The 22,943-nt window shown below is 44.9% G+C and overlaps 1 protein-coding gene across 4 annotated transcripts in view; it reads right to left on the bottom strand.

Annotated features, from left to right (window-relative positions):
• FBXO21 (F-box protein 21) overlaps nucleotides 1-15,560 on the bottom strand; it is a 49,836-nt gene extending 34,276 nt beyond the window's left edge. For 2 of the 4 annotated variants that reach the window (XM_030938935.1, XM_030938936.1), the window contains exons 1-4: nucleotides 15,243-15,560; nucleotides 14,263-14,398; nucleotides 11,107-11,201; nucleotides 1,429-1,550 (exon numbers count right to left, since the gene is read on the bottom strand). In XM_030938935.1, coding sequence (XP_030794795.1) covers nucleotides 1,429-1,550; nucleotides 11,107-11,201; nucleotides 14,263-14,398; nucleotides 15,243-15,481 — 592 coding nt within the window. In that variant the 5' untranslated portion in view covers nucleotides 15,482-15,560. The remainder of the gene's footprint in view (nucleotides 1-1,428; nucleotides 1,551-11,106; nucleotides 11,202-14,262; nucleotides 14,399-15,242) is intronic. The other 2 variants (XM_030938937.1, XM_030938938.1) reach the window with 1 other exon arrangement.
• Nucleotides 15,561-22,943: the final 7,383 nt, after the last annotated feature.

Below are 22,943 nucleotides of genomic sequence, written 5' to 3'. Positions count from 1 at the left end.
TAAGCATTTACACTAAGCATTGTGGGGTATACAGTGATCCTAACACAAGGACCACAACACATGAAGCTTAGGGACTAGTTACAGAAACAAAATGTACACACAGGAAACAGAAAAAATACAAGACAGTTTACTATTAAATGCTGCTGTAGCTCTGAGGTGAATAAAATCTCCAAGTAGTCAGTGGAAATTTAATGGAAGTGAGGCTTGAGCTGAATTATGGAGGGGAGTAGGATTTTCAAGAGGGATTATGAGGAGGAGGGATATCATGAATGAGGAAGTGAAGCCAGGTGTATTTGTGGGGCACCAGTCTAGACAATGGCCTGGATGGAGCAAATGGGACATCCTGGAGAGTACGGAGCATAGGTCTGGACCAGATTATGCAGGGCACTGAAAAGCAGGTAGAGGTTTAATATAAAAGGGAAATGAGTTGTCCACACTGCAGGTTTCACACGCAGTGGTAAAAGCTAGGTTTCTAATTGGGCTGGCACTGATATATTGGCTGACTTGGAGGGAAGAAGGGATAATGTTCATGAAATCAAGTATTACTCAGAAAGTTGTTGCCAGGAGAGGTAGCCATAGACTGCATGAGACTAGTTACAGAAGCCAGCCAGGTGTGGTGGCACTTGAGCACAGGAGTTTGAAACTAGCATAGGTGACATAGCAAGATCCCGTCTCTAAAAATAAATACAAATTTTTTTTTTTTTTTAAATAGTAACAGAATAGGAACATGACTATGAGATACACTGGAATGCAAAAAAATCAACAATCTGGTAAATCACCAGAAGTAGGGAATAAAAGTAAATGACCAGTGATATTTATATCTCATAACCATAATGTATGGGAATGTTTGTGCAATATTTTAGGAATTCAAAATCATTTTTAAAAAATGGAAGTCTCACTTTGTTCCTGTTCAACTTAATAAGAACAAGAAGATTCTCCACTCCTTTCTTCTTGCCTGTCCACTCAACTTCTTCCTTCTCACCTTTCATTATGGACAAGCAGACTCACTGATGCCCAAGAACATTCTGTCCTCAATAAACTCCAACCCGAGAGGTTAAGGGATTTACTGAAGGTCACAGGGAGACAACATTGGATATATTTACTTCTGATTTGGAAATTATGCCTTAAAGCTCAGAAAAATAGGAATTCACTTCATTAGCTAAAGTATCACTCTCACACTTTAAGCCAATGATGCATCTTTAAAAAACACTATTTCTTTAGTGGACTTTGATAAAATCTTAGCTCTAAATTTAATAGTTTGAACTACCTCATTGGTCAGGACCTATAATCCAATCTGCAGAAGCCCACGAAACATGATTTACTTTTCCACTTCTTTACCACAAGGAACACAACAATTTCCTCTGCTGGTCTTAAAAAATCAGTTACCTATAGAAATACTACTGTCCACATATATGGGAAAATACCCACCTTCAAGATATGACTCATAGTCATCTGGCTGCTGAAGAAAGGCCTTAAGATTATTTAAAATTTTCTGTTGCCGCAGGTAGTAAAGAATTTTTTTCGCGTAGTATTTCCAGGTCAAAGCTTTTCTGGAAACAAACAAGTCAGTAAGAATTAAGATTTGAAAATTTTCAGTTATCTATTTTTTACATTACACTAACATACCATGTAGTTTGCTGAATAAGAAAAATATAATTGGTCCATTACCTTATAATAATTATAATGGAAGTAGATAGCAGTCTTTGAAATGTAATATAATACTAAATTAGTTGTACTGAAATTGGAAGAACAGTTATCTGTCTGGCTTCAGACTTACTTGCCTGTATCTTTGGTAAAAGGAAATGGAAGAGCAGCCTGAAAAAGGAATTGAGCTGGGGGAGGTTCAGAAGATGGGGAGGCATCTAGAACCCTTTGCTGGTCCCCCTGCTTGGGCCACTTGGGCCTGGGCACTCACTGCCACGGTGAGTTCCTCATGGTTTCACATATTATGAAAACTCCTATTTTCCAGACCAGAGTTCTCTCTTGAACTCCAGACCTGTATATCAACTATTATCCATGTACTCTACATCCCGCTTAGAGAGCTGAGCACCTTCATCTTTCTTCCCCTCCCAGAGTCACCCTCATCTCAGATCAAGGCATCTCCATCATTCTAGTGAGGCCAAAAACCTGCAAGTCATACTGGATGCCTTGCTTTCTCTCATAAGCCATACTCAAGACCTGTCAGCCAAAGCTATCAGTACTATCTTCAAATTACATCCAAAATGTGCATACTTCCCAATTACTCCCACAAGCCACCATCAGCATTTCTCTGTGTTGCAGCAACATCCTCCTACCTCAGCTTCCCACTTCAGACCTGGCCCCTCCAGTCTATCCTCAATACAGCAGCCAGAGCACTCCAGTAACATGTACAGTCATGTCACCCAATCCTCGACTCCAAGTCTCCAGCGGTTTCCCACCTTGCTCCAAGAAAAAGCCCAGTCCTAATGAGGACCTAAAAGGTCTCTTGAACTCTCGCCCCATTACCTCTCTGACCCCAATTCCTGCCACTCCCCCTCAGTCCAGCCTCCCAAGCATTCCAGCTGTTCCTTTACTGTCTGGCAGGTGCTCCTTAGTGCCCTGTTCCTTCTGCCTGGTACATTCTCCCCGGAGACTGCAGTCTGTTCTCACCTCCTCCTAGGTTTCAACTCAAATGTCCCCTTGAGTAAGGCCCCCTACGTTATTTTAAATGGCACCACCTCACCATTCCCCTGCCTTCTTCCCCGATTATATTTCTCTATAGCATTTTTCATTTTCTAATGTAACCAATTTCTTATTTTTCTTTTTTTTTTTTTTTGAGACGGAGTCTCGCTCTGTCACCCGGGCTGGAGTGCAATGGCGCGATCTCAGCTCACTGCAAGCTCCGCCTCCCGGGTTCCCGCCATTCTCCTGCCTCAGCCTCCCGAGTAGCTGGGACTACAGGTGCCCGCCACCTCGCCCGGCTAGTTTTTTGTATTTTTTAGTAGAGACGGGGTTTCACCGTGTTAGCCAGGATGGTCTCGATCTCCTGACCTAGTGATCCGCCCGTCTCAGCCTCCCAAAGTGCTGGGATTACAGGCTTGAGCCACCGCGCCCGGCCAATTTCTTATTTTTCTTAGTGCCTATCTCCCCCACTACAGTATAAGCCCAATGAAGGCAGGGATTTTTTTGTGTGTTGTTCACTGCTGTATCCCTAGTGCCTAGAATAGCGTTTGGCACATAGTAGATGTTCCATAACACTTGTTGAGTGAATAAAATTCTTCACCACATATCCCAAATATATATGGGGATTATAAGAAATAGGAGAGAGACAGTGATGAAACTTATCTGGCTGACATCATGAAGAAACAAACAACTTGCCAATCTTGAGGGAGGTCAATGAAAACCTGCAGAATGATCTATGTTTTATCTACTTTTTAATCTTTGAGTTGTACAACATATCAGTCTAGAAAATTGTGTGAAACGAACAAGTAGCTTAATGAATCATTACAAGACACATTCCTGGATCTACCGCTCTTGCCAAGACAGAAAATTTTGTGGCCAGCACAGTGGCTCACGCCTGTGATCCCAGCATTTTGGGAGGCTGAAGCGGGTAGATCACGAGGTCAGGAGATGGAGACCATCCTGGCTAACACGGTGACACCCCGTCTCTACTAAAAATACAAAAAATTGGCTGGGCGTGGTGGCGGGCACCTGTAGTCCCAGCTACTCGGGAGGCTGAGGCAGGAGAATGGCGTGAACCCGGGAGGCGGAGCTTGCAGTGAGCCAAGATGGTGCCACTGCACTCCAGCCTGGGCGACAGAGGGAGACTTGTCTGGAAAAAAAAAAAAGAAAGAAAAAAGAAAACTTTGCAAACAGCCAAGAAGCCCTCTGGGGCCCCCCTCAACAATAATCACAAACCACACCTCTATGATCATCACTTTCTTGCTTTTCTCTTTAGTACTACCATGAAATATGCATCCCTACACAGGCGAGTTTGTTTTGATGCCTTTTAAATCTCTTAACCTACAGGATCCTCCTCCATCTTTTTTCCCCCTTGCATTTTATTTGTTGAAGAATCTGGATTTTTAGGCTTGCAGTTTTCCATCATCTGGAATTTGCTGAGTGTATCCACATGATGTAGTTTAACATGTTCTTCTGTCTTCTGATCTCCTGTAAATTGGATGTAGAGGCTACATGAGATACAGATTTCATTAATTTAGCAAGACAACTTCATAGAAGGTAGTGCATTCTCCCATCAGGAGGCAATAATGCCTGGGTGTCTCTTTTGTGATGTCAGCAGCACTGCTACGCAATGTCTTGATCTGTTAATTCATTTGAGGTTATGAAGTGGTGACATTAGAATTCAACGAACCCTTCCTAATTCATTAGCTGTGATACTTCTATAAGGAAAAACCTCCATGGAAAAGGCAGGATAAATGCTGATATTTTCTATTTACAATTTTTCAAGATAATGATGTAGGTTTCTATTTATCCTTCAAAGGTGACCAATTGTTTTTAGTATATTATGAACTCATAGAGCTAAGCATATTCGATGCATTTCAATCCATTCCTGTTATTGTCCACACTGATGCTCAAACTGTCACATCTTTGGCCACTGGAAGCCTCTTCACATTGGTTCCTCAACCCTTCTGACATAAAGTAGTGTCAGTTTTCTTACTGTCTGGTTAGGTTTCCAGGATGCTCCAGGCTCATCTTTTAAAATCCTTGCACTGGACACAGAACCAGTCTTTCTCCAAAAACCCTGGCTTCTTTTGTGGAAAATGTTGTATCAAGATGACAATCTGGATACCAGGGAAGATCAATTCCACTAGGTTGGTTATTGTTTCTAGATCTTTTCAGTGGACAGACCTAGGAAGCCTAGTGTTTATGTGCACGTGTGTGTACATGTACATATGCACATGCACTTACATATACCTACATGCATTTAAACATAAAATACCTTTTGAGTTCATACTGACACTTCTAATTCAAAAATCTGTGGCTCTGACCTTCTATCTTATGTCTTCTTTATTCCAGGAGAATTCTGCTGCTCCAGGATATCACAGGTGATAAAATTAGAATATCACATTGTTATTCATTTACTTCATTCCACAGCTCTCTCTCATACACACACACCAGCCCTCAGAATAACAAGACTAATGTTCTTATCACTTTTGAGATGGAGTCTCGCTCTGTCGCCAGGCTGCAGTGCAGTGGTGCGATCTCGGCTCACTGCAATCTTCACCTACCGGGTTCGAGCTATTCTCCTGCCTCAGCCTCCCAAGTAGCTGGGATTACAGGCGGTGTCACCCCACCAAGCTAATTTTTTTTAAAAGTATTTTAGTAGAGACGGGGTTTCACCACATTGGCCAGGATGGTCTCAATCTCCTGACCTCATGATCTGCCCACCTCAGCCTCCCAAAGTGCTGGGATTACTCATCACTTTTATGATTACTGAAAACAGGTAAATAATTTGCATATGCTCTCCCCCAGTGTCCATTTATTTAAACAGATGCATTGTATTTATACTGACATGTCTTACAGACAGTACACATGCAATACTTTCTTTCCTAGAACCCTCATTTGAATTTAAATCAACAAATACATATTTAGTGCTCACTGCCCGTGTTTTTCTGTTTTTTTTTTTTTTTTTTTTTGGGGGGGGGGTTGGGGGAGTGGTTTTTGGTCATTTGAAATTCATTTTCCAGGAGATTTCTCAGGAAGGACTGAAAAGTCACTGAATTATTGTAAGTTGTTAAGTTTGTGTGTAGTCTTCATATCTGGAAGTCAGTTTGGCTGGATATAAAAATCCTTGGCTGACATTTTCCTTAGATCATTGAGTATCTTAAACAAGTTATTTTTTCCTTTGGCATAAAAAATTCTGTTGAAAAGTCTGATGATATTCTCATTTTCTTTTCCTTATAAATGACTTTATCTTTTTTGCTTGGATGCTCAAAGGACTTTCCTGTCTTTAAAATCCAGCAATTTTACTAAAATATGTCTCAGTATTGGTCATTCTGGGACACTTTTCTCAGGTACAATGTATGCATTTATTTATCTATCTATCTATCTAATCCATCTATCTATTTATTTGAGACTGAGTCTCACTTTGTCACCCAGGGTGGGGTGCAGTGGCACAATCTCAGCTCACTGCAACCTCCGCCTCCCAGGTTCAAGCAATTCTCTTGCTTCAGCCTCTTGAGTAGCTGGGATTACAGGCATGCACCACCATGCCCGGCTAATTTTTTGTATTTTCAGTAGAGACGAGGTTTCTCCACATTGGCCAGGCTGGTCTCGAACTCCTGACCTCAGGTGATCCGCCCACCTCAGCCTCCCAAAGTGCTGGGACTCCAGGTATGAGCCAGTGTGGCCGGCCCAGTGTATGCCCTTTTACTATGCTGTTTCTAATCTTTATTGTAGGGCATCCTCTTTTTTAAGACCACATAGCACATCATAAACACAAACTGATTTCCAACTGATGCTTTAGTATTTATGGAAACTACACTTTTTCCTTCCCATGCTTTCCATATCCAAACCACAAGCATTTGCCAGGAATGAATACAAATAGGGTCTTCCATGAAAACTGATATCCCAAAATATTTTTAAATATGGGGTATTCTACCATTTAAAAACAACCTTATTTGTTTGTTGGCTCGCACTTATAGTCCTAGCACTTTGGAAGGCCAAGGTGGGAGGATCACTTGAAGCCAAGAGTTCAAGACCAGCCTGGGCAACATAGTAAGACACTGTCTCTACCAAATAAAAATTAGCCAGGCATGACGGCACATGCCTGTACTCCTAGCTACTCAGGAGGCTGAGGCTGGAGGATCCCTTGAACCCAGGAGTTCAAGGTTACAGTGAGCCATGATTGCACCACTGTACTCCAGCCTGGGCAACAGGATGAAACCCTGTCTCAAAAAATAAACAGGGCTGGGCATGGTGGCTCACACCTGTAATCCCAGCACATTGGGAGGCCAAAGCAAAAGGATCCTTTTTTTTTTTTTTTTTTTTGAGACAGAGTCTGTCGCCCAGGCTGGAGTGTAGTGGTGCAATCTTGGCTTACTGCAACCTCAGCCTCCCAGGTTCAAGCACTTCTCCTGTCTCAGCCTCCCGAGTAGCCAGGATCACTGACCTCAAGTGACCAACCCGCCTTGGCCTCCCAAAATGCTGTGATTACAGGTGTGAGCCACCATGCCTGGCCGGGAAGATCTCGAGGCCAGGAGTTTAATACCTGCCTGGGCAACAAAGCAAGACTCCATCTATACAAAAAATAGAAAAAATTAGCCAGGTGTAACGGCAAGTGCCTGTAGTCCTAACTACTCGGGAGGCTAAGGCAGGAGGATCACTTGAGTCCAAGGGTTTGATTCTGCAGTAAGCTATGATTGCGTCATGGCATTCCAGCCTGGGTGACGGAGTGAGGCTGTTTCTAAAACAAACAATCCTTTTTTAAGGTCAAAATATATGTGTTGGGCCAAGGGGTAACCTATTCGTATTTATTTCTAAAAAGACTATAATATATGTCTTCACTGGCTATGCATTTTCACCATTTTTGGGAATCTGATACGTAAAATGGCAGTACTTCATTGTTGTTTAACACTTTTTTTTTTTTTTTGAGATGGAGTTTCACTCTTGTCGCCCAGGCTGGAATGCAATGGTGTGATCTCAGCTCACTGCAACCTCCACCTCCCGCGCCTCCCGGGTTCAAGCAATTCTCCTGCCTAAGCCTCCTGAGTAGCTGGGATTATTGGTGCCTGCTACCAAGTCTGGCTAATTTTTGTATTTTTCTGTAGAGACAAGGTTTCACCACGTTGGCCAGGCTGGTCTCCAACTCCTGACCTCAGATGCTCCACGGACTCGGCTTCCCAAAGTGCTGGGATTACAGGCGTGAGCCACTGCGCCCGGCCTATTTAATACTTTTTGAATAGGGCATTAAAGGGTTTTTTCCATGATTGTTAGCCATTAGGATTTGTTCTTCTGTGAATACCATCCTCCTAACCTTTGTACATTTTTCAGTATCTCGAGTTCTACTGACTTTATTCATGGTCTCTTGGCCATATAAAAGTGTCTGCTCTTTCACCGCCTCCGCATTGTCATTCTTGGTTAAGGTGGTCTCCCTAGACTACATGAAGTCCCCTATTTTCTTTTTTTTTTTTTTTTTTTTTTTTTTTTTTGAGACAGAGTCTCGCTCTGTTGCCCAGGCTGGAGTGCAGTGGCCGGATCTCAGCTCACTGCAAGCTCCGCCTCCCGGGTTTACGCCATTCTCCTGCCTCAGCCTCCCGAGTAGCTGGGACTACAGGCGCCCGCCACCTCGCCCGGCTAGTTTTTTGTATTTTTTAGTAGAGACGGGGTTTCACCATGTTAGCCAGGATGGTCTCGATCTCCTGACCTCGTGATCCGCCCGTCTCGGCCTCCCAAAGTGCTGGGATTACAGGCTTGAGCCACCGCGCCCGGCCTATGAAGTCCCCTATTTTCTTAAGGAATGTTCACTGTGATCACTTAAAAATTTCAGTTGTTTAATCCTTTGGAAAAATGTTTGCGTATGATGCACGTTTTCCTTTCTTCCAGATGGATATTCAGTTATGTCCAGTACCATTTCTTTAAAAATCCATTTTTTTCCCTCCAAGTTTAAATATATTAAATTATCTTTTATTCTGGAATGCATTTGTCAATTATGCTCTGCTACTGATGCAGCTATTTTTATTGAATTACTGTGCTGTCTGGATTATAAGTAGCTTTCTAAGATGGCCTAATATCTAGTGATGCCAGTTTCCCATTATGATTACTAAAAGATTGTTTTTTGGCTCTTCTTGTGAATTTAGTCTTCTGTATATATTTTATGACATCTAAATGAAAGAAAAGAAAAAAGCAAAACAACCCCCCCTGCTCACCACTTCCCAAAAAAAGACTTTGTTTGAATCCTACTTGGAATGACACTAGGTTTATCTATTAATTTGGGGAGAACTGACATTTTTTATGATAGTAAGTCTCCACATTCCAGGACATGCTATCTATTTTATGTCTTTCAATAACAACCTATAGTCTGAACTGGGAAACCCATTCCCAAGACTACTGCCTAGAAACATCACTCCTCACAGTGACACAAAATGGAAAAAAAAAGTGGTTGTCCATCTATAGGAAAATCATGTAGGCCGGGCACAGTGGCTCACGCCCATAATCTTAGCACTTTGAGAGGCCGAGACCGGCAGATCACCTGATATCAGGAGTTTGAGACCAGCCTGACCAACATGGTGAAACACCGTCTCTACTAAAAATACAAAATTAGCCGGGTGTGGTGGCGGGCACCTGTAATCCCAGCTACTCGGGAGGCTGAAGCAGGAGAATCTCTTCGACCCAGGAGGCAGAGGTTGCCAAGATCATGCCACTACACTCCAGCCTGGGCAACAAGAGTGAAATTCCATTTCAAAAAAATAAAAATAAAAATAAGTAAATAAATTACGTAACGTACCACAGAAGAGTAAGTAGACATTAACAAAAGTGATTTTGATGTTTTACCCATTGAAGGGGATGGATTTCCATAAGGTACTGTTGAATGAGAAAAAACAATATAGAAAAGTACCTATTATGTGATCCCAATTTTGTGCAATAACGATCCCTTCCCATACTCATCACTGTCTGTCAGCATGAAGAATGCAACCTGGGCTGTTATCAAGAACTACAGAGGTGGGGGCAGGAAAGGCCAATGTAAACAGAGGGAATAGGGAGGAAAAAGGAAACAGCATAAATAAGAAAAAAACCCAGTCTGTACTAAACATCAAACCAAAACAACCAACAAAGTATGTATGAGGTCCCATTTACGTATTTAAAAGTACATATGCACATTAAAAAAACACAAGTCAGCTTTTATTTTTAAGACTGCACAATACTGACTACTAGATCATACTTCAATTCATTTATAGATAAACCAAAATAGAAATGGAAAAATGACCTCTGCATCTGAACTCATCCAAGGCCTAGAATAGTGACACATCTTACCTCTACCCACAGTTGTTCCACTGATAGATATTTCTCTCTCCTAAATCCCCTTTAAAAAACAACAGAAATATTTTATGCCTTGTTTATGAGATATTTCGCAAAGATTCCTTTTAAGGAAGATGTTAAACTAGCATTCTTATCTTCCATCACTAGAAAGTTTTCAGAACTTTTAGAGCAGAAAGTCTTTTCCACAGGCAAGTTAGGCTGGAAGCCCAGTCATCTTTCAGGTAAAAACTGGAAATTAACCTTCACAGCAGAAAATAAAAGGCATATGAAATTTTAAGCAATAACCAAGAAATAAGGAGTTCTTCTTGATCAAGCGAGTCCCTAAGTACACAGTTTTCTGACTGGAAGATAAAAGAAAGGCTCACCCAAAGACCTACAGTGTTCAAAGACCAAAGTAAGATTATTTTGTACCACAATTCAGAAATTGTAAAAAGTCATCCATTAAATTAAGACATGCCTAAGAAATTATCATTTTTAAATTAAAAGATTCAATTCATGATAGGCAAATTTGGTAGTAAGTGGAGAGATAATAATGAAGGAAGGATGATTTCTATTACCAGAAGGTTTCTTTTTTTTGAGATGAAGTCTCGCTCTTGTCCCCCAGTCTGGAGTGCAATGACACAATCTCGGCTCACTGCAACCTCCGCCTCCTGGGTTCAAGTGATTCTCCTGCTTCAGCCTCCCGAGTAGCTCGGATTACAGGTGTGTACCACCACACCCAGCTAATTTTTTGTATAGAGATGGGGGTTTCACCATGTTGGCCAGGCTGGTCTTGAACTCCTGACCTCAGACGATCCACCCGCTTCGGCCTCCCAAAGTGCTGGGATTACAGGCGTGAGCCACCGTGCCCGGCCTATTACCAGGTTTCTAAACAACACAACAGATACAAGGGTCCGGAGCACAGTATTTGACCCACAGTAGAGCTAAACATTAATTCCATTTTCTTTCCAAAAGGATTTTTGTAAGGTTTCTTTATACATCAATTGTCTTAGTGTATCTACCTAATATACACAGAACTTTTCAAAACTATAACTATGACCAGGCATGAAATATTTGGAATCACATGTTCCAGGGTTTAGCCACACAGAAATTACAGCAATTTATTCTGGACTTATTAAAACAAACAACCCTGCTAAAGCTATGGCTTACCTTCCTTCCATATTTAGGATACACACCAGTTCATCCTCAAAAAAAATCTCTGGTCCTTCAAGGTTCTCAATGTCACTGAAGCCATTACAAGGAACCTATGAAGAAGACATATACAAGTAGGCCTCAATTATGAGTATTGATGCAACTGTCACTCTCACAAATTTGAGCTGAAATAAAGATGTCCAGTACTAAAGACAGTGCCAACAGTTATTCTGCACTACCTTGCACTACCAGTCATGGGTAGAAAATAACATAAAGTAATAATTTACTGAGATCTTCTTGTTATTTGCAATCAATTATGTTTTCATAGACTGGAATTTCTGAAACTGACAACTCAGAGTTCTAATGTAAAGAAAACTAGCTCTGGCCAGGCACAGTGGTTCCTGACTGTAATCCCAGAACTTTGGGAGGCCAGAGCAGGAGGGTAACCTGAGGTAAGGAGTTTGACACCAGCTTGATCAACATGGTGAAACCCTGTCTCTACTAAAAATACAAAATTAGCCAGGCACGCCTGTAATCCCAGCTACTTGGGAGGCTGAGGCAGAAGAATCACTTGAACCAGGGAGGCAGAGGTTACAGTGAGCCGAGATCGCGCCATTGCACTCCAGTCTGGGCAACAACAATGAAACTCCGTCTAAAAAAAAAAAAAAAAAAGAAGCAGCAGCAGCAGCAGCCGTGTGCGGTGGCTCATGCCTGTAATCCCAGCATTTTGGGAGGGCGAGGCAGGCAGATCACCTGAGATCAGGAGTTCGAGACCAGCCTGACCAACACGGAGGAAACCCTTTCTCTACTAAAAATACAAAATTAGCCAGGCGTGGTGGCGCATGTCTGTAATCCCAGCTACTTGGGAGGCTGAGGCAGGAGAATCGCTTGAACCCAGGAGGCAGAGGCTGCAGTGAGCTGAGATCGTGCCACTGCACTCCAGTCTGAACAAGGACTAGAACTACAAAATCTCCTAATGACTACTTCACATAGTCTATGCTGTTACTCAACTAAGAGAAGAGGGCCCAGGAGGTAAGCCTAGTAGATCAGGCAGCTCCTGTAATCCACCTGGGCATGTTTTCTCCTCTGTAAATTCAGGTGTAAATGGCTTTAAGGTCTTCTCAGTTAAGGCCTGGCGTGGCGGCTCACGCCTGTAATCCAGCACTTTGGGAGGCTGAAGTGGGCGGATCACCTGAGGTCGGGAGTTCGAGACCAGCCCGACCAACATGGAGAAACCCCGTCTCTACTAAAAATACAAAATTAGCCAGGCATAGTGGTGCATGCCAGTAATCCCAGCTAATTGGGAGGCTGAGGCAGGAGAATCACTTGAACCTGGGAGGCAGAGGTTGCGGTGAGCCGAGATCACGCCATTGCACTCCAGCCTGGACAACAAGAGTGAAACTCCGTCTCAAAAAAAAAAAAAACTTCTCAGTTTAAAATTCTATGGCTTCTCTCAGTTTTCTTTTTGCAAGAAGCCAGAACATTTCAGGTCAACCTGTGTGCATTCCGAGAACACAGGAACACCAAGATCCTGGGCCAAAGCAATCACCCACCCACAGATTAATGTTAAGTATGCTCCCGCTGTGTTCAAAGTCCTTGACATACTTCTAATTAAGCAGTGGTACAGGGAAAGGGGGAGCTGAGGAAAAAACACAACAATCCATCATTATTACACAGAGGCACAGACTGTTCAAAACATACACAAAACCAGCTGGACTAGAGGAGGTTGCAGGCTCATAGTCCATGACCAATTGCACCAAACATAGCTAGTACCAAAATCTATGTATGTGCAAACACATTCAGATCAGCATTTACAATTTGTGATTACGAATGCTTTTAGCCAGGGCATGGCTTCTCCAAAGTAGAATACAGATTCTGTTTATTCTAACGCTAATAAATATTTATAGAAACCAGTTACACTAAGGAATGTCTATTTGTATTCTCCATAGGGGAAAACATTCAAATTTGTCCAAAGTTCAAATTTTCCCTTTCAAAACTTGAAAAGCCTTGAAAACATTTCAAATTATGAACTCCATTAACTAACAGTAAATAAAATTAGAGAATCCAAAGGAGTCTTTAGTAAAACAAAAAAGAGAAATAAATCAGATTGGCTCTATTTCTAGAACCCCAACCAGAAATAAATATCTAATAGTTTGTTGAACTCAAAACATTAGTGTGGATTATTTTCCAGAGTTACAAAAAGGGATGAGAAGATACAGAAACTTCCGTGAGGCCAGGCATGGTGGCTTACGCCTGTAATCCCAACACTTTGGTTTGCCGAGGCCGGCAGATCACTTGAGGCCAGGAGTTCCAGACCAGCCTGACCAACATGGTGAAACCCCATCTCTACTAAAAATACAAAAATTATCCAGGTATGGTGGCGCATGCCTGTAGTCCTGGCTACTAGGGAGACTGAGACATGAGAATTGCTTGAGCCCAGGAGCAGGAGGTTGCCGTGAGCTGAGATTGTGCCACTGCACTCCAGCCAGGGAGACAAAGCAAGACTGTCTCAAAAAAAGAAAAAAGAAACTTCCACGAGACGTTTTGAAGAAAGAAAAAAACAAAACAAAACCCAAAAAACCCATCATATATTTCAGCAATATTAAAAAAAACAAACAAAAACTTTTCAGGGATAATGAATGAAAGACAATTTATTTCAGGGAGTAATAACTCTGATTTGTAGGAAGCTTTTAATCCTCTGTTACCTTAACAAATAATGCAGTTCACTACTGGGTAGAACCTGCAAAGCCAGAGAGAAGAACCACATTAATTTCGTCAACCCTTCTGGGAAAACAACCGGGAGAAATTTATAGTGTTCAATCATTGATGATTCCCCAAATAACGTAGGGGTTGCAAATAAAATCCGTTGAACCCACTTGAGAAATAATGCTGATCTGGACTCCGTCTACATTGTGCTGCGTGGGTCCCTCCCCGCTCCCTCCACCCCCATTCTCTCTCTGGCTTTAGAAAAGTAAAGCTGGCACAGACAAATGGCTTCGTGTTGTTGGATAGGAGGAAAAGGACACAATGACTCTTGCAGCCATCTAAGTGAGTAAGGGATTGTGAGAGCATTGAAAAGGGAGATACGAAAAAGAGCTGGATGAGCTCATGCCTGCAGACCCAGACACATACACCAGCAGGCCAAAGCTTAGAGCCACATCAACAGATCCTTACGTGCTCTGAAAAGAACCTCTTTGAGAACGAGGCTACAATCTTCCGCGCTTCTAACCCAGCTTTTTGCCGAACTTTATACTCTTCCAACCAATTGACGTAGTCGGTGGGGCTGTAGTGTTTCATAAGGGAAGGCCACCTACGAGGAGAGAAACACCCCCTCAGCTTTACAGAGACTCAAAGGCAGGCGGCCACGAATCCAAGGCAGCCTTGGAAACAGGGACAGCAGTGGGGTCCAGTGGTAAGAGGGACCCCGGCGAGGGACCTAGTTCAAAACCCCACCGGCATTCACTCACTCACTCCCGGTGTGACCTTGGCGTAGCGGCATGAATGATGTCTCCATTCCCCATCTCTAAAATGGGGACAGTTGTAATAACAATAATAATAATAATGACAATGACAGTGAGCATTCATTGGGCGCCTCCTAGGAGCCGGGGCCCTGCGTGCGTGCCTCCCGCACATCATCTAATTTAATAACCACGATGAAAGGTCTAATGATCACCACCATTCAAAGTCTATGAACGAGACTCAAAAAAAGGGAAGTCGCTCCCCCCAAGGTCACAGAGGGAGTGTGCAGGACCAGATTTCATCCCGGGGCCACGCTGAAATCTGTGCCGTCCACAACCAGCCCGGGGATGCTGCGCCCGCCCGATCGATGCATCACTGGGTCCATGTAAACATTTCAGCCCGGAGTCGGGCACAAAAGAAGCGCGCAAAAGGGACGAGCCGCGCCGCCGCCAGCGTCACCCCTGACCGAGGGCCCGGCTGCGAGGCGCTCACAGATGCGCCATTTGGGGACCCGGGGGGCCGCCTGGCGTGGCCCCGCAGGGTCCGGGGCCTGGAGGCCTTTGTCTGTCCGCGGGAAGGGGTCCGGGGTGGGGTCCGCGTTCGGGGCGGCCGCGGGGAGCGAGCGGGGCGGCTGCCCGGCCCTGGCGGGCGCGGGGCGGTGGGCGCGCAGCCGGGGCGCGGGGCCGCTGGCTCACCTCACCCGGAACTGCTCCTTCCACACCTTCCCGCTGCTCTGGCACAGCTCGCGCAGCCGCCGGCAGGTGCTGGAGACACGGCCGATGTCGGCGGCCGTCAGCGAGCCGCAGCACAGGATGTACTCCAGCACCTCACCCGGCAGGTTGACCAGGCAGCTGAGGCCCGCTACCTCCGGCGCGGCCTCCTCCGCTAGCGCCGGCACCACCTCCATCGCGCTGTCGACTGCTGCCGCCGCCATCTTGTCCGCGTACCTGGGTCCGCCGCGCGCGCGCGCGCGCGCGCGCGAGAGAGGGCCGGGGAGCCCCGCCTGGCCCCGCCTGCTGGTCTTGGGGGCGAGTCCTGTGATCGCTCCGCCCACCCGCGGGCCACACCTCCCCTGCATCAGCCGGGGTCAGCGCGGGTGGCAGCGCCGAAAAAGGGAGGACATAATTGCGCTCTGTGCTTGGAGCCGGCAGCGCAAGCCGCCTCTAGTCTGGGACAACAATAGTAGCATTGCTTCTTTTAAACGTAATTAATGTTTAAAATTAACAAAAATGGTATCTATTCTTACGCGTGCTGAGCACGTTCTGTGCGCATTGGACCTTCCCCAATTAACCTACGAACTTTCTCCTCATATTACAAACGGGGAAACTGAGGTTCGGAGAGTGAGAGGGCTTGCTCAGGATCCCTTGACTTGGATTTTTTTTTTTCCCGCTTTCGGACGGAGTCTCGCTCTCACCCAGGCTGGAAGGCAGTGGTGCTATCTGTAATTAGTGTTTAAAATTAACAAAAATGGTATCTATTCTAACGCGTGCTGAGCGCTTTCTGTGAGCATTGAACCTTCCTCATTTACCCTAGGAGCTATCTTTCTCCCCATATTACAGACGGGGAAACTGAGGTTCGGAGAGTGAGAGGATTTGCTCAGGATCCCTTGTCTTGGAATTTTTTTTTTTTTTTTTTTTTTTTTTTTTGAGACGGAGTCTCGCTCTGTCGCCCAGGTTGGAGTGCAGTGGCACTATCTCGGCTCACTACAACCTCTGCCTCCCGGTTTCAAGCGATTCTCCTGCCTCAGCCTCCCGAGTGGATGGGATTACAGGCGCGCGCCGCCACGCCCAGCTAGTTTTTGCATTTTTATTTTTTTTTTTTTTTTTTTTTTTGAGACGGAGTCTCACGAGCCACCCAGGTTGGAGTGCAGTGGCCGCGATCTCGGCTCACTTCAACCTCCACCTCCCTGGTTCAAGCAATTCTCCTGCCTCAGCCTCCCTAGTAGCTGGGATTACAGGCGCCCGCCACCACGGCAGGCTAGTTTTTGAATTTTTAGTAGAGACAGGGTTTCACCATGTTGGTCAGGCTGGTCTTGAACTCCTGACCTCAAATGATCCGCCCACCTCAGCCTCCCAAAGTGCTGGGATTACAGGCGTGAGCCACCGCGCCCGGCCCCTTGTCTTGGACTCTATTTCAGATCTGCTTGACTTTTGCTTGTCGGTAATCTTAACCATATGATGTAATAGTAACAATATTTTTGAGTGAGTGCTATGGGAAGCCCTCTATGATAGTGTAGGGGAGTAATAATAATCCTCAAATCTGTGCCCTGATTTTAGGCTAATAGAGGGCAGGCAGAGAGCTCTCCTGTACTGGTTTCTTAATTGTTTCCACCTTAACAGTCTTTCATATTTGGGGGAGCATAGTCTGACCTCCCACAATAGGTACCACAGTTATACCTATTCTGCAGAAAAGGTAAAGTTCCTCCAGGTGGCAGTCACTGGTTCAAAGTCACAGAGACAAAAGTGCTAGAGCCTGGATTTGAGTCTTCAACGCAGGAATTATCACTCAGGATCGGGTGGGTAGTCTCGGATCTGCACATTAAAAAAACAAAACAAAAAAAAACACACACAGTTTAGTTCAGTGCCAAAGCCCTGTGTTGTGTGCCCTGGGGATACAGGGGTGAGAAAAATGGAGTCTTTGCTCCAAAACCTCAAAGTCCAATGACAGTGAGAAGGATCTGTTGTCAGTACATGGAGGCTTCAATGAAGTACTCCTGGCAACTTGGAAATCAAGTGGATATGAGTTTTTTTTGTTTGTTTGTTTTTTGAGACAGAGTCTCTCTCTATTGCCCAAGCTGGAGTGCAATGGCACGATCTCGACTCCCTGCAACTTTGGCCTCCAGGGTTCAAGAGATTCTTCTGCCTCAGCCTCCCAAGTAGCTTACAGGTGCATGCCACCATGCCTGGCTAATTTTTGTATTTTTGTAGATACAGAGTTTCACCATGTTGGCAAGGCTGATCTTGAACTCCTGACCTCACGATCCACCCGCCTCAGCCTCCCAAAGTGCTGGGATTACAGGTGTGAGCCACCGTGCCTCGCCTGGATATGGGTTTACTTTGGGGAGATGGAAATGTTTTGGAACTAGATAGAGGTTGTGGTGGTGGTTGCACAGCATTGGGAATATACTAAATGCCACTGAATTGTTCTCTTTAAAATGATTGAATTTTACCAGCATGGTGGCTTAAACCCGTAGTTCCAGTTACTCTGGAGGCTGAGGTGGGAGGATCACTTGAGCCTAGGAGTTCAAGGTTGCAGTGAACTATGACTACACCACTGCACTCCAGCCTGGGCAACAGAGCAAGACAAGACAAGGCCTCTGTGACTCCACTGCCTCCGGTTCTCCTCTCACCTCTGGGGCTGCACCTTCTCCGTCTTCTCTGCAGCCACCCAGATGTTACATGTTGTGGTATCTTGGGCCTCAGCAAGCCCTCTTTCACTGTCTTGCCTCTGTCCACAACTCAAATGATGATCCAAATCCAATTGAAATATCCACATTTCTCTCTTCTGCCCCACCCGCTCCTCTGGGATCTAATCTGGCTTAGCCTGCTCACCTGCCATTCCCTTTAGGCCCTTCAAACTCAACTTATCCAGGAGGGAACTCATGATCTTTCTTCTCCACTTTACCTTGTCTTCTCTTAGTAGTTCCTGCCTTAGGAAGGGCTACTCATTCATCCACTCCTGTAAAACATGAACTTGTCACCATCCTTGCTACCTCTGTCTCCCTCACCATCCATAACCAAATGCCCAATAGCGGTTAATTTCTGTAAGCCTCAGTTTTCTAATCTATAAAATGGGGGTAACAATCAATCTTTCTATTAAGTAAGACATATACATCAGTTAGTATTGCTGTGTAACAAATAAACCCAAATTTAGTGACTGCTCTGTTTTTGGCAGTGTGAGTACAAAGGTGAACAGGGTAAAGTCACAAATGCCCTGGTCACAGAGCTGAGATATCAGCGTAGGTAACAGCGGATACTGCTAATACTATCAGGATTCATCAATGCTATCCTTAGGCACTGATAAGCACTGGGAAGAAAGAGATAAAACAGGAAGAATATGGATAATGTGTACAGTGGCAGTCTCCTTTTTCTTTTCTTTCTTTCTTTCTTTCTTTCCTTCTTTCTTTCTTTCTTTCTTTCTCTTTCTTCTTTCTTTTCCTTCTTTCTTTTTCTTCTTTCTTTCTTCTTTCTTTCTTTCTTTCTTCTTTTTCTCTCTTTCTTTCTTCTCTTTCTTTTTTCTTTTTTCTTTTTCTTTTTTTTTTTTTTTGAGACAGAGTTTTTCTCTTGTCACCCAGGCTGGAGTGAAGTGGCATGATCTCTGCTCACTGCAACCTCCACCTCCCGGGTTCAAGTGATTCTCCTGCTTCAGCCTCCCAAGTAGCTGGAATTACAGACATGTGCCACCATACCCAGCTAATTTTATATTTTTAGTAGAGATGGGGTTTCACCATGTTGGCCAGGCTGGTCTGGAATTCCTGAGCTCAGGTGATCCACCCACTTCGGCTTCCCAGAATGCTGGGATTACAGACGTAAACCAACACGTCTTGCCTTCTCTCTTTCTCTCTTTCTTTCCTCCTTCCTTCCTTCCTTCCTTCCTTCCTTCCTTCCTTCCTTCCTCCTTCCTTCCTTCCTCTTTCTCTTTCTTTCTTCTTTCTTTCTCTCTTCTTTGTTTCTTTCTTCTTTCTTTCTTTTTTATTTTTGAGATGGAGTTTCACTCTTGTTGCCTGGGCTGGAGTTCAATGGACGGATCTTGGCTCACCGCAACCTCTGCCTCCCAGGTTCAAGTGATTCTCCTGCCTCAGCCTCCCGAGTAGATGGGATTACAGGCATGCGCCACCACACCTGGCTAATTTTGGGTTTTTAGTAGAGATGGGGTTTCTCCATGTTGGTCAGGCTGGTCTCGAACTCCAGACCTCAGGTGATCCGCCCCCCTTGGCCTCCCAAAGTGCTGGGATTATAGGCATGAGTCACCATGCCCGGCCTCTTTTTTTCTCTTTTATTTTTTTTGAGAGAGGGTTTCAGTCTGTCATCCAGGTTGGAGTACAGTGGCGTCATCTCGGCTCACTGCAACCTCTGCCTCCTAGGTTCAAGGCAGCCTCCCACCTTAGGCTCCTGAGTAGCTGGGACTACAGGCGCACACCACCACACCTGGCTGATTTTTGCCATTTTTTTTGTAGAGACAGGGTTTCGCCTTGTTGTCCAGGCTGGCCTCCAACTCCTGAACTCCCACCTCGGCCTCCCAAAGTGCTGGAATTATGGGTGTGAGCCACGGCACCCACCCTCCTTTTTCTTTCTTTTTAACTTAAATTGTTTTCCTTGATTTATATTTGCAATTTGAAATAGAAGTTTGGTACAAACACACACTCATGGCAGTCTGGGGAGAGAGGGCTAGGGACAAGATCACTTGGCAGCAGGGCTGGTACCCCAGATGCTTAGGATGGCAGGAGGGGGAACCCAAACCCTCACCCAGCCCCTCCCACCCTGGGGTCCATGAAATGTTTAGCAGTGGAAAAGGAGGTATGGGATATTGGTGAGAGTGTCCAGAGCCCGATGGGATTGTATAAAAGAATAGCATACACACAAAAGATTTATGTACCTATCAAAGGGACAGAAGATATAATTACAAACACAAAATTTCTCAAGGAAATTCTCCAAGAAAGGAAGAAGGGAATGAGTCTCTTTCCTTTTCGACATAGGGAAAAGTGTGTTTTTAAATTTCCCCTAGGATACCCTTTTGCTGAACTGGCCTCATGTCCTGATTATATCCAGCTGGTCCCCCCAACCCTAGTTGAACCTAATTGGGGTCCACTTGCCCTGCACAGCAAAGCCAAACACTGACATTGGGATTGCAGCGAGGGAAAGTGAGGCATTTATTGCAGGACCCCAATCAAGGAGAATTGGGCAGATCGTGGTTTAAGACCCACACTCCCTGATGGCTTACAGGGAGTTTGTTTTTTTTTTTGAGACAGAGTCTCACACTGTTGCTCAGGCTGGAGTGTAATGGTGCTATCTCAGCTCACTGTAATAACCTCTGCCTCCTGGGTTCAAGCAATTCTCCTGCTTCTCAGCCTCCTGAGTAGCTGGGATTACAGGCATGCGCCAACACACCCAGCTAATTTTTGTATTTTTAGTAGAGACGGAGTTTCACCATGTTGGCCAGGCTGGTCTTGAACTCCTGAGCTCAGGTGATCCACCTGCCTCGGCCTCCCAAAGTGCTGGAATTACAGGAGTGAGCCACTGCGCCTGGCCACAAGTAAGAGTTTTTAAAGGCAACGAGGCAGAGTTACAGGGAAAGCCATAAATCAATTACATGCAGGCTATCCATTGGTTTGACCTAAAAAGGGTGGGACATCTGGAAGCAGAGGCCCACAGGTCATAGGTGGATTCAAAGTTTTTTTTTTTTTTTTTGAAATGGACCCTCACTTTGTCACCAGGCTGGAGTGCAGTGGCACGATTTGAGCTCACTGCAACCTCTGCCTCCTGGGTTCAAGTGATTCTCCTGCCTCAGTCTCCCGAGTAGGTGGGACTACAGGCTCAAGCCACCACACCCAGCTAATTTTTTGTAGTTTTAGTAGAGATGGGTTTTCACCATGTTGTTCAGGATGGTCTTGATCTCTTGACCTTGTGAGCCGCCCACCTCGGCCTCCCAAAGTGCTGGGATTACAGGTGTGAGCCACTACGCCTGGCCCTGGATTCAAAGATTTTTTGAGTTGTGATTGGTTAAGGAGGCGAAGCTTTGTCTAAAAAATTGAGATTAGCAGTAAAGAATGTTAGCTCTGTCTGGTGGCCGTGATCTCCTTTAGACCTCATAGGAAGAAATTTAGAACAAAAAACAGTGGTCAGAGTTCAGTCCTCTGTTTCTCTTTATATGACATCTACGGCCAGTGGGCCTGTTTGGTGGGGGTCCGGGATCCTGAAAAACAACCCACAGGCATATGTGAAGACATTATCCTTAGTTTCTGTAAGTGAACCAGACATCCCATGATTCTAACTTTCTTGCTAGTGTTTTGAGCTACTATTACCTTCTTGCTTATGAAGTCACTCATTTACTTCTCAGCGAGGTGCCTGGATTTACTAGCGAGGTGTCTGGAATTACTAGCGAGGTGCCTGGAATTACTAGCGAGGTGCCTGAAATTTCCCTTGAAGGAACTCAAAATTTTTCTTCATTTTCATGCTTGGGGGACCTGCAAGCCCCTAAGAGGAGTTCCTGCTCCATCCCACAGTCCCTGCTAAAATCACCCTGCACAAACTCAAATCCTAGAATAAGCCCCTCTGGGATCCCTCCTCCCTGGTTTCCCAGTGGTCCTCTAGAGTGGACTCTCCCTTGCTGCAGCAAGGTAATACACTTATCTTTGTTGGGCTACGATGAATTTCTGGTTATTTTTGGCTGGTGAGATCAACACCCCTTTCCAATGAAATCTCCACAATCTAGCTGCAGATACCATTTCAACTCCCTTCAACACCATCCATACCTGTTTTGCCAAGATCCAAGCTCCCATTCTTTCTGTAATCTCAAGATGTTAATAAGTTTCCAAGCTCCATGGCAGCAGGGAGGTGAGTAATCTTTCAGTGGTCTCTTCCGTGTGCATGTTCATAAATTTGTATGCCCATTCTCTCTTTCTCTCTCTTTTTGTTTTGGAGACAGGGTCTTTCTCTGTTGACCAGACTGGAGTGCAGTGGAGCAGTAATAGCTCCCTGCAGCCTTGAACTCCTGGCATCAAGCCATCCTCCTGGCTCAGCCTCCCAAGTAACTGGGACCATACGTGTGTGCCACCATGCCTGGCTATTTTATTTTATTTTTTGAGATGGACTTTCACTCTTGTTGCCCAGGCTGGAGTTCAGTGGCGTGATCTTGGCTCACTGCAACCTCCACCTCCTGGGTTCAAGCAATTCTCCTGCCTCAGCCTCCTGAGTAGCTGGGATTACAGGCGTCTGCCACCAAGCCTCTTTTTTTTTTTTTTTTTTTTTTTTGTATTTTTAGTAGAAACTACTATTTGTATTTTTAGTTCACCGTGTTGGCCAGGCTATCTCGAACTCCTGACCTCAGGTGATCTGCCTGCTTCGGCCTCCCAAAGTGCTGATATTATAGGTGGGAGCCACCGCGCCTGGCCTATGCCTGACTATTAAAAAAAAAAAATTATAGAGATGGGAGCTTGCAATGTTGCCCAGGCTGGTCTTGAATTCCTGGCCTCAAGCAAGAGCCTTGGCCTCCCAAAGGCCTTTTCTCTTATTAACCTGCCTTTTGTGAGTTGATTTTTCAGTGAAACTTCTGAGGGCAAAGGGGACGTTTCCCTTACTCCCTACAGTGTTCCTTGTCCTCATAATTAATACATGCATCCTTTCTTTTCTGGTCCACTTCCCTGCCCACCTGAGAGCCTTTGCTGATACAGGTCCTTT

The sequence above is a fragment of the Rhinopithecus roxellana genome, chromosome 10 (assembly GCF_007565055.1).
Source record: "Rhinopithecus roxellana isolate Shanxi Qingling chromosome 10, ASM756505v1, whole genome shotgun sequence".
In the NCBI taxonomy this organism is placed as follows: domain Eukaryota; kingdom Metazoa; phylum Chordata; class Mammalia; order Primates; family Cercopithecidae; genus Rhinopithecus; species Rhinopithecus roxellana.
The sequence above is the reverse complement of the archived record's forward strand: the minus strand, read 5'-3'. Positions and strand labels throughout refer to the sequence as shown.